The following is a 12735-nucleotide window of genomic DNA, read 5'->3' as shown; positions in this document are numbered from 1 at the left end:
AATTACACACAAAAAATTTGATCAAAATCGGTCCAGCGGTTTAAAAGCCTTATGGTGACAAACGTCCGCACAGAAGATTTTTATATATATCGATATATATATATATATATATAAGGCTAAATTTTCACCTTTCAAAGAAATTTTTTTATCCCAATAGGTAAAAGTCTTATGTATGAATGGTGGAAGAATCAATAAACATTAATTTTTATGAATCTTCATTTTAAAAATATGTTAAAAGAGTATTTTCATACTAAGGCTTTTCATTATTATTTTTATTTAATATTATTTTGATAAAAAATATTGTATCCCTAAATGCATTAAACGAGGAGAAATACTGTCGACAAAGAACATGTTAACACCTCTTTTGGAGTATCTGATTGCAATAAAAAAGTTGGTGCACAACTCGACGCCACATGAGTTTCAAAAAGGAAAATTTTCACAACTAAACGTTTTTGTGTTATGCAAGATACATCTTGTATATACGCACTCGGATAGATACAGAAAACTAGTCAAAATTCATGTTTTGGTTGTTTAAAACTGCGCATATAAATACGATCGTGAAAAACTAAAATCATAATTCATTTAGACGTAATTAAAGTGTAAATTTATGTTTAAATTTGAGTAATAAATTTTGTCTGAAGAAAATACTTCTTTTTCTTTGCACAAGGAAATAAAACGTGTCCCTCATATGTCGCCCTAATAGTGTCAATTTTGAATTTCCAAGAATTTTTCTGGGTAATCCGAGTTTTCAATAATCCAAAGGTGACATGAGCCTCAATTAAGTCAGATTTTTGAGACTGTACTGTAGTTGGTCCGCCTCACATAATTATGTATTTAGTATTTAATAAGAAAAGTTGCATTGATAAAAGAAAAAAAAAAGAAAAACTATTTAGCAAATTTGCATCACATTTTTTTAAAAAATACAAATTTATTAATACACAATTTATCTCTAAAGCTTTGCTGGTTTCTTCTCCATTAATTGGATTTAACATCTTTGAATCTTATGTAAAATTTATGAAAACATTTGGGCGAAAACTATTTAGTTTTTCAAAAAAAAAAAAAAAACACTTGGTTCAAATCAAACAACCCTGCCAAGAGAGCAAATAAATTGTCTGAAGAACTGCCCGGGACACTTCTTGATTCATTTGAAAGTTTGCAACAATGATATGTAATCACATTTTTTTATTTGTTCAAATTTTTTTCTGCCCTACTTGAAGCTTACTCTCAAGAGCAATGGCACACCTCTTCATATGCTACAAAATACACTTCCAGACTAAGAGTCCCCCCCCCCCCCAGAAGAAAAGAAATTCCACCATAAGAATGTTAAAGGAACAAACAATAACTGATACAAAAAGGATGGCCTCCTCTGAAAACTTCTTCTGGAACCGCCACTGTTCCCGGGTGAATGAAAATGCTGTTATTCCTAAATGAAAGTTTTTATATTGTAATAACTTTAGTACAAAAAAACAATAAAAGGATAATTTTTATGAAAATATTCTTTACAATTTCCCAAACCTCATATCATTATCTTTCATTTGATGTATTACTTGTAACTTGTAGCAACAAAAGAATTTTAAAATTTCAATACTCATGCCCACTCTTGCATGGAATTACCCTTAATCAACTTAACCCGTAACAGGGGAGGTGCGATCTCACAGACCGCTCAAAAGTTCATCCAATCACCCCTATTTTATTCTCAGTCAAATTGAATGGTTTTTCCCAATAGCTTTTTGTTTTCTGACCTTGAACACTCTTTGTGCTTATCAGTATCTTTAGGAAAGTGCAGATGGTTTAAATTTCAAGCATTCTTTAGAAGCAGTCTGTGACACTGCACCTCACCTTCAGTGCAGGGGCGGCAAATAGGGGGGTCAAGAGGGGGCGATCGCACCCCCAAATTCTAAAAGAGGAATGATAAAAAGTGAGCAAATTCAATTTATGTAAATCGCCAATCAAAGTTGAAGAAAAACAATCTTGCTGGTTCTCCATAATGGTTGACGAAACTTGACACATTTCCAGACAAGTGCAAGTATTTCCCGTTTTTTAAATTATTAGAAGTTCATGAAGCCTTTACTGGCCTTTTCAGAACAGAAAAAAAAAACTGATGAAGAATCATGGTTAATTTTAACAAAAGACGTAATTTCCGCATATGGGCTAAATATCTCGTTCTTGTGAGCTCTGCGTAACGATAGTTATGAGAGGCTCGTGCAGTGGTGTGGCTGCACAAGAAAATGCCGTGGTATTTTACATTCATTGTTACGTTCATACTTTAAGTGTGTCTATTTGATGAGTGTTCATCACTTTCTTAAGCTAGAAACACATTTCAGCTGCTCAATGTATAGTATGGTTTCATAGATACTCTTTAAAAATACATACTATTTTTGAAAAAAATATCTCACATCAACAAATATCTTTTCTGGGGGCTCTTTAACTATACAATCTCCCCCCATATCAAGATTACTTGCTGTTAGCCAATATGTGTTTTGTTCCATACTGAGGTAATTCGTATTTAAGAAACTCGACCCCCCAAATGAAATGCTGAAATGCCGCCCCTGCTTCAGTGTTACAATTTTCGGCAGTAGTAGACATGGCGAACCGTTTAAATAGGGGTTCCTTTATCTTACCTGCATTATGCAGAAGAAATGCAAACCATTCTCGTTGAAGTTGAGAGTTGTTTGATATCTTCACAAAAAATACGATGATATTTGAGGGACAATAAGGGCACAATTATTCCTGGAAATACCATAGCAAAAAAAAAATTGATTTCAGTCAAAATTCAATTTTAGCAAATTAAAAACGCCAAGTGATAAATAACTTTTAAGATTTTATCAGCATTAATTTTAAAACAAAGATTTTTTCTTGAAATCACGATAACACTATGCTAATTATTTCAAGCCAATGAGTAAAGGCAAGGGAACAAAGACATTAATGGGGGCTTCCCTTTGCCAGCATGGAATGCGTGGAAAGAAAATTCAAGCTTGGTAAAATAAACACCTATACAGACACAGAAGTAATCTTAGGAAGCTCATCCTTTGATTGAATACTTTGACCTAGAGGAAAAAAGATGCACAAATAAGCAGCACTCTATTATCACAGCTCATTTATTTTACTTTTCTAAAACAAACAATTGGCGGAAAATTCGTAAGGAATCAAAGTAATTCATTTTACGTAAAAAAAATTACGGGAAATATTTTTTTTTCTTCATTTGATCACTTTTCCCTCAATTTTTGTTATTTTTTCAAAATTCCCCGAGTGATCAAGTCCCCTGACTGCTTCTTCAACAGTGGCCAAGGTTTATATTTAAAAAAATAGAATTCCAAGTCTCAAATGGATTCAAAAGTGCATCAAACAAGGCAAGGAGATACTAGCTCCATACCCTTTTGAATCCATTGGGAAACCTGGAATCCTATTTTCTCAAATATAAACCTTGAAGTGGCCACTACCGAAGAAGCACTATTAAGCACTAGATACGACTGGTGTGTTTACCTTGCAATGGGGAGGTAAAGTTTTCAGTAATGCAAAGGTTATTGGGCTTTCAATCATGTATCCATGAAAGCAAGAAATTAATTTCATTAATGTATCTGGGCAGTTCTCAAAAGGTGGGAACAAAAAAGTTAACTTTGAGCAATTTCAAAAATTTTCGAATTTGACATCAATTTTGATTTTATTCTATAGTATGCATACCTAGAACACAATATATGAACATGAAAAGACTGCAGGTATTTGTAAAAATTGTTAATTAGCAAATTAAATCAGCAATCTGTAGGTAACAGATTTTGGACATTGTTTTCCTGTAGGTAACGGATTTTGGACATCATCATAACGTAAGTTTCACCATTTTTGACAATTGTTAATCTGATTTTTAACTTTTCAAATGAAAATTTTATTTACTACTTTTTAAATTTTGCAATTTAATAATAAAGAGGATATTAATGAAATACTTGAATGGCTATACATGCTGCTCCTTACGTTTAATAAAGTTTTGGAATGATTTTGAAGAAATTGATGCAAGGTTAAAAAAAAGCTTCAAATTAAAAATAATACAATTGTAAAAAGTGACATCAGTTTTAATAATGAATATTTTTTCTAATGTCATAAGAATTAAAATGATGTCTAAAAAAATTATTGAAGAAAGAAATTCGTATTTCTATTTGGAGATCGTTAAATTATGTTTCCAAAAGAAAGAAGAGAAAAAGTTCTAAAATAATAAAAGCGGAAAAAAAAAAAAAAAATGCTAGCGCAGGTGATAAAGTCGCCAAAACTGGTACAGCTGACGATAAACTACATTTGTCAAATTGGAATTCCCCTCTGGTAACCTTTAGCTTATCGTATACTGTGTTGTCGCCAACGGAGGTTTGCTTGGCAATTTTAGCGCAAAATGGCTTTCGGTTCGATCATAAGCAGCCATGTTTCTACTGTAATTTATGTATTGTTCAATGTGTAACATATTAATTATGCAGAATACCAATGGATTAAAGAAGATAACATTATAATAACGTTTTTTATTGAGGTTAGAAGACAGTAGATCATCAAATATTATGAATAAATGGACAGAATTATCGGCGTCAAGATCGTAACGCCATTTGGACATCTCACATGTACGTTTAAAAAAAATTATTTTTCTTCTAAGATACTGCATAAAAGCTTATGAAAACACTTTTAAACAATTAAAAATTGATTCCGAGGCTCGATAAACACCTTTAAAATGAAAACATCATATACTTAGTTCTCAAAAAATAGCATTGTAAAGAACGTAAATTTTGGACATGCATCAAATTTCAAACTTACTATTTTCTAAAATCGTTTACAAAGTGTATAATCTGTCTTTACTTTTGTTATTTGTGTAAAATATTAACAAAAAATTATTCAGTGTAAGATTCATACCTTTAAATTTTTTTTGAAACGTATGGAAATAATTAAAAAAAATTTTTTTTAATGGTACATTTGCTCAGTTAACGTTTTGGTATGTCCAAAATTGCGCCTTTTAGCAAAAAAAATATTTTTTTAAGGGCATTTAAAGAGCATTTTTTCCATAATTTATGTCAATTCTTGTCTCTATACAGTATTATAATTTAACTCAAAAATTTTTGAGTTAATTAAAATGAAAGTTATTTGGTGTTGAAGCTTCAAAGTTGAGGTCTGTGTTTGCTCCCACCTTTTGAGAACTGCCCATCTACAGATTTTCAAGATAACCATTGTTTAATATTGATATTTTAAAAAAATTACATATTTGCAGCAAATGTATCTGCACAGAAAAGCAAATGTGTACGCGCACGGTGTGTGTGTCTACATTTTCTAGCTATGGGTATAAGCTCCAACCTCCTAATAATGTATTTATTGGGTGGACATAGTGCCTAACAAGACTAAGTATACTGTTGAACGTAATACAGTGAAATTCCGTTACAACGAATACCAATACAACGAAATTTCCGTTTCAACGAACTACATTTTCAGTCCCTATATAACTACTACTACATTATTTGAATTCCATTACAACGAAATTCTCGTTACAACGAATAAAATTTGCAGTCCCTTAAAGTTCGTTGTAACGGGATTTCACTGTAGCTTGGCGTTCATATATCTTGGGAATGATATGAAAAGATTCAAGTTGAACTCACCATTACCTTGTTTGCTTCCTTTCTCTGATCGTGCATTTTTAAATTATTATTATTTTTATTATTATTCAAACAAAAATGCCAGACTTCATTTTCGTAATTGAGACAATATTTTTGCATTGCGCAAAAATGCTACCATAGCGGGAAAACTTGAGCCCAAAGCTTTTTTATCTAGTTTCTTGAAATTGCTCTTCAAAAAGAAAATACTATTTTCACCCTGCCTGGTAACTAACCTTCATGAGTTAGTTCTGTTACAATATTTTTTTTATTATATAGAATGGATACTAAAATTGGAGTTTGGAGAAAATACAAGCTTTGATCAAATTTATTACTCATAGGGTGATTTTTGCAATACAAATGAAGCAAATCATAATTTCAATAAAGAACTACATTAACCTGAGTTTTTTTGAACTTTTAGAGTAAAATTTTCCAGCATCTTCTTGTACCTCTGTACAGATTGAATGAATGGATGAAGCTTGACATATATTTAATAAATTTCTTATGTCATTGTCACTTAAGTTACAGCAAATGTTTTTCATACAGTTTGATGGTAATTTAGGAAGATTTGCGAAAATAGGATGGAAAATTTTGAAATGCTTTTCCGGCAAATTACGAATTTTGATTCCTCTTATTTCATTGTTTAATATATTATAAAATATATTCTTTGTACCATCATTCATTTTTAAATCAACTATTCCAGTTATATCATTGAAAACAATTAAAACACTTCGTAAATCACAATTACTTAAATACGAACAAATTTCCTCAATACATAATTGAGGTAGGCAAGGGGAATCTGTAAAAAGAAAATTAAATACCGTAGAAATTTTATTTAATAAATTTCTTCTTGCAAATGCTTGATTTATTTTAGCTTCAATAATATTACGATAATGTTCAAAATTCTCAAGATGTTTAGGAAATTCACCGTTATTATCATTAACATACATGGCTATTTCTTTCACATCTTTGATTAAAATGTCATAATAAGAGATTATTGTACCCGGAAACCTTTTTTTAAGACCTATCAACAACTTTTTACATCTATCATATAGTGCATTCCAGTCCTCCAAACTTTTATCAGGACACCATTTCCTAATATCCTCTTGTTTCATAATTAATAAATTTTGTTGACTGACATGCGCATTTGCAGCCTGCATGCTAATTATGTAAGTAAGCAATTTTGAAAACATAGCAGAGTACTGATTATATTGAGAATCATACAGATGAAAATATTCCAGTTGATCAGCCAGCAAACGTAATGGTGTAAGGCCAGACTCATCAGCAATATTAAAATCAGGATTGTAACTGAGTAAAATGCCAAGTACATCTTTTCTTGATTTGCAGGCAACATGGACTACCGTATTTCCACACCAGTCTTGAATATTAATGTCTGCACCATATTTCAATAAGGAATCAATTATTTCAACAGTATCCTTAGAATTATATCCAAAAGAAAAATTTGAATGTAAGTCTGTCAAATTTACAGCAAGAAAAAGTGGACTGGAATGTGTTTTGTAACATTTATTTACATTTGCACCATATTCTAACAATAACTGTACAATATTCAATTGTTTTTTTACAATAGCATAATGTAAAGGAGTTGCCCGTTCTTTGTCTTCATGATTTACTTTGGCTCTATGTTTCAAAAGCAACTTAACGACTTTTTCATTGCAACTTTGACATGCATAATGTAAAGGGGTACAACCATACTCATCAACACAATCAATATCTGCTTTATAATCCAAGAGATATTTGACAAGTCTAGCTGTCAGATCACTTTGAGAATAGGAACACAGAATGTGAAGAACTGTTTTGCCATTTTTAATTTGATTGACTCTAAAAACCTTTAACTCTAAAAGTTTTTTAACAGCTTTCTCATGTCTAGCTCGACATGCAGAGAACAGCAAAGATTCCCCTTCTTTGTTTTGGGAATTCACATCAAATTTATAATTAAGAAACATGTCCACTATAGGTTCCTGAAATTTGTCTAAAGCGATATGAAGTGCAGTTTGTCCAAATTTATCAACAGCATTCATATCTGCACCATAATTCAAAAGGAACTTAACTAATTTTTCATTGCCACTCTTTACAGCTTCATGTATAATGGGTCTACCAATGTCATTTTGAGTATTAATATTCAGGCCTGTCTTTAAAAACAATTTAATTAATTCAATTTTCTGCTCCCCACTGTTGAGGAAAAGACTACTTTTGTTCCTTATTACATAGTGCACAACTGTTTGCCCATAATTATCGATTATATTCAGGTCAATATCTGGATGTGCTAATAACATTTTAATTATTTTTACTTGTGTTGGTAAAGCTCTAAATAAATATTCACAACTAATAATTTTCTGAAACTTCTTAGAAATATTGAAAGATTTATTCAAAAAAACATTGTGCATTGGTGTGCGACCATTTTCATCTCTACAGTTCACACTTGCTTCATTGTCCAAAAGTGCTCTGACCACTTCAGCTGATTCATCATTTTCATGCGCATTAGATATAGCAACATTGAGAGCAGACTTTTTGCAGTTTTGAACTTGGTCCACATCACCATTTCTTAAAATTTTATCTACCGCTCTTTTGTGACGTACTTTGCATGCAGAGATCAATAAAGATTCGCCAAATCTATTAATTGACTTCAAATATAGTTTAAAGTTCAGCAAAATATCAGCTACTTTGAACTTACGCAAATCTAATGCAAGATGAAGAGCTGTTTGACCATATTTATCCACAGCATTTGCATTTGCATTATGATCCAAAAGAAATTTTACAATTTCTCCGCAGCCGTTTTCTACAGCTTCGTGAAGTAGAGGAATACCAATACCATGCTGAGCATTTATATCCAGACCTCTTGTCATAAAAAATTTCAAAAGTTTAATCTTCTTTTCTTCAGAATAGCCTAAAAATATACTTCTATCATTTATCACGTAATTCACACATGTGCAGCCCTCACAATCAATTACACTTACATCGATGTCAGGATGTTCCATCAGAACTTTTACCACTTCTTTGTGAGCAGGTGTTATAGCTGACAATAAATCATTCTCATCATCACTCTCTTCTCTCAACAAGCTTAACTTCTTAACAGCAGTCAAGTCATCGTAATGAAATGCGTAATGCAATGGAGTTTTACCAGACTGATCTGTAGTATTAACGTTCCATCCCAGGTTTAAAAGTTTAAGTGCAATTTCTGAGAGCTTCTTCTGTAGTGCAGTGTGTAACATACAAGGATATTTGATAGCAAAATCTTGCATGTGCACATTTTTAGAAAAATATTTATAATACTCGTAGTTACCACTTTCAACTCCCAACTGAAATGCTTTGTTCAAAGCAAAATAACTGCAATTCAGATCAAATCCATATTGCAAAAGAGAATGAAAAATCTCGTCAAGGCTTTCGTTTGTCATATATGTAAGAGAGTTTATGTTGCTTTTGTTTTCTACATCAGGTTTAAACTGCAGTACAGCATTAACTTTAAAAATGTTTTCGGACTGCACTGCATAACATAATATGCTCTTACCTGGCTCAATGTCAGCATTAACATCGAATCCCTTTTTCAGTGCTCGATACACATTATACCAACGACGCCCCTGAATTTCTTCAAAGATTTTTCGAGAATTATCGCATTCGATAGACGCATTTCCCATTGTAAAGACTCAGAAGTGAGGGGCTTTTGTTTCCATAAGCCCAATGAACAACACAATCGACAGATAAAATATCACGTGAAAGAATGAAAAATCAGAGAACACATTAGCATCTTTTTACACAATAATTTCAAACTCGAACTGCTTCCTTCTTGGGGCTCAATAATCAATTTTTGAAAGCTACCTACAACACTTTTGAATTTTGATTTTCGAGCTTTTTTTATTGCAACCACTGATCACAACATACTATCATCACGGAAACTGGCGCGAAAACGAAAACAAAGGATTTCGTATCTCGAGAGATATCTGACTCAAGGTTCCTTCTCACCAAAACTCAAACAAAAAATTCTCTTTCCTTTTGTGTTCGTATAAAAAGTAACCGGTCGTCTGACTAACCAGACGCGTTTAAAATTAATAGAGCTTGAGAACATCCTGCCTATAGACTATAGTTGGGACAAACCTGAGGCCATTATTTATACGTGCTAGCTTTTACCCGCGGCTTCGCTCACGTTCCTATTCGGAACTCCAGCGCTCGAATACGCTACCTTGCGGTGATTTACAAAACTGCCGATGAAACTAAAACATTGCCACGTTGCGTTCCATGTGTGTCTGTTGACGTAAACACAGGCAGTTTGTTCTGAGTATTTATTAACGCAATCGATGAGTCTTAGGGCCGCCATTCACGGGCGCTCCATCCATCCGAACGGCGCGGCAACACTCCGAAATCCGCCCGTGAATGCCGAACCCCTCATCCATTTGGATGGCATGGCGCGGCTCGCTGGATATCCAACCGAGCCGAAATCCACCGCACCGCGCCGATTTTCGACCGCTCCATCGCATCGTGAATGTATGATAACCCGTTGGAGTGCAGAGTCGAGATAGGAAATAGTGGTCGATGATAATCTCATTTACCTGACGCGACTAACTAATATCAACCAATTAGAGTATTTGGTTTGAGCTCCCTGGGTTTGAGAGAGGGAGAGGGGTGAAAATCGTGATGCAATGTTTGTTTTCGGTAGTGAAATCATGTTTCCTCGCGTAATGGATGTAATTGTTTTTTTTTGTTTTTTTCCAACTTTTAGCTCTACAATTGGAAAAGAAAGCAAATTGAATAAAAAAAAAATGTTGCCGTTTAAGAAATGCATCATATGTTCTACATGGATATTGTATTTGTTTCGAATAAAACGCATGATGTTTAAAGAAAAATGACAATTTGAGAATCATCGGTTAAGAATGAATCTCTGACAAGGCAAAGATTTTCCAATAATTTACTCACAACAACAACTGAATAATACTTAAGATAATTTTGAATTTAAATTGCAAAATAAAACAACAGTATTATTTAAACCAATTATTGTTTGTGAAAATGTGTTTCGTTAACAGAGAGGTAGGAGAACAAAAAATTGGAAATGAAAAAGATTAACTGGTGTGACTTCTACTCTCAAATATTAGAGCCTATAAAAGTAAGAAAATAAAGTAATACTTATATTAATAGGTTTTATTTACAGTTGTTAGGTTCAGTAGATTGTACTCAAGGTGTGGGTTTTTTTATAAGGCTAAAACTTTATTGTGCAACACATTATTCATACTTGTCAAAAAAAAAAAAATAATAATAATAATAATAATAAAAATTTTGTATGTATCTGTTTATAAACTTTAGTTAGTAATAACTAAACTGACTTTTTTTACAGCATACTTTAAATATATTTTTCATAACTGTAATGTAAGCATTTTTAGTGCAGCATAATGCAGCACTAAAAACTGCATATTCTGATATGTTTCAGTTTCATTAATGTAAAAAGAAAAAAAAATCCTACATGCCTAAATTCTTCAATTCAAAAAAAAAAAAAAAGAAAGTCAGTCTAATATTTTGAACCCAAACAAAAGAATATGAATTCTTTTTTTCTTAGTGATAGAAAGATTTCATTGAAATTAATAGTAATAGCAAATATTGATGGTTCTTAGCGCTCAGCTAAATTTTCCTACAAAGACTTTATTTAAGAGGTTCTTGCAATTAAATGAATAATCAAGTGTATATTTTCATGTTAAGAAATACATATGTTATAAATTTTGCACTAGTGCAGATAGAATTTACCTTCTGCAGGCATTTTTTTGGTCATAACAGTTTAGGATTGACAATATACATTAAAACCATATGTTCCTGTGTGTGGGGGGGGGAGAAGGGGCACGACTTTCTTTGCATCACTACAGTTATGACAAACCTAACCTGGCAGCATTGTAATAGTAGGATTGAGATTTGCGTAGCCTTTACAATGCTGCCAGGTTAGGTTTGCCCTAACTATTTATCTTTGATTGATAGTGATGTGGCAGATAGATCCGAAAGAAAAAAGATCTGTATCCGTATCATGATTGGTAGATCTTTAATGGATTTTTAATCATAAACTCTTATTACATATTTGAAATTCTACATGTGGATAGCTATAAAATAACATACAATCAGTAACGTAACTATGGGGTCTAGCACCCCAGGCGAACTAAAGAAATTGCACTCCCTCCCCCTAGGGTGGCCCACATGGGAAGTCACCGTGACCTCCAAAAGAATTTTTTTTTGGAACATTGATATATTGATTTGACAAGTAGGAGGCAGCATTGTAATTTTTTTTCTTATTTTCTTTTTTAGAATTGTTTTCAATGATTCCCAATATTCATTCTCAGTAGATGTTTTGTATGTGTATACCCCTCTAATGCCGATACTAACAGGACAAATATTTTTATCTATAATAGAGGGGTGTCCGCAGGACAGGGGTTTAATGTTATTCGCATTGGAATCGGGGGAATTAAAAAATGTCCATATAAGAGGGGTGTCCGCACTTGAAGGGTGTTCGTTAGGAGAGGCTTTACTTTATATATATACCCACTCTAGCTCTTGCGAGGTATTTTTTTTTATTTAGCATTTTTCAAATTCTCTGGTCAAAAAAAAAAAAAAACCTCTTAATTTTTTTTTTAAATAGTTGAAATGCCGCCCCCCTGGCAAGAGCCACTCTTGCTTACCCCTAGTTACACCACTACATACAATTAAATTTAAATCAGCGTTACTTTTTTTTTTGAAATTATAAGGTAACATTTAAGCATTTTTTTTAAATATTGATTTAGGAATTGCATTCTTCCTCTTTTCGTCTTTTCCAGGCATTCTTCGAAAAATTGAGGCTAAATTCTCTGATTACCCTTTGTAAAGATGTTCTCGGCTGTGTAATTATGTCAGTAAGGGCAAGCCGAGAGGAATGGAAGAGCGGCATTTATGTGCCGAAATATTATTTCTAGCCAGCAGGTGTAGCAGCTACTACTATAGCGACAGAACAAGCAAGAAATAATTTTTCACATTTTATTTCGGCTTAAATGCAACGTGGTCTCATTCTTATCGGCTCACACCTACCACTCTTGTTAGAAAAAAATTGAAATAAGAAAACATCTCATAACAACAAAATAACTTTATTTGTACAGCATTTATGTACATT

At 32.6% G+C, this 12735-nt stretch overlaps 1 protein-coding gene across 1 annotated transcript; it reads right to left on the bottom strand.

Moving 5' to 3' along the window:
• Window positions 1–5957: 5957 nt before the first annotated feature.
• LOC129216301 (ankyrin-3-like) lies at window positions 5958–9262 on the bottom strand. Its single transcript, XM_054850513.1, has 2 exons — window positions 9136–9262; window positions 5958–7884 (listed from the first exon to the last, which is right to left on the bottom strand). The coding sequence occupies exons 1-2, from the start codon at window positions 9260–9262 to the stop codon at window positions 5999–6001; spliced, it is 2013 nt and encodes a 670-aa protein (XP_054706488.1). The 3' UTR covers window positions 5958–5998.
• Window positions 9263–12735: the final 3473 nt, after the last annotated feature.

The sequence above is a fragment of the Uloborus diversus genome, chromosome 1 (assembly GCF_026930045.1).
Source record: "Uloborus diversus isolate 005 chromosome 1, Udiv.v.3.1, whole genome shotgun sequence".
Taxonomy (NCBI): Eukaryota; Metazoa; Arthropoda; class Arachnida; order Araneae; family Uloboridae; genus Uloborus; species Uloborus diversus.
Note: the sequence above shows the minus strand (reverse complement) of the source record. Positions and strands in the feature narration are given on the sequence as shown.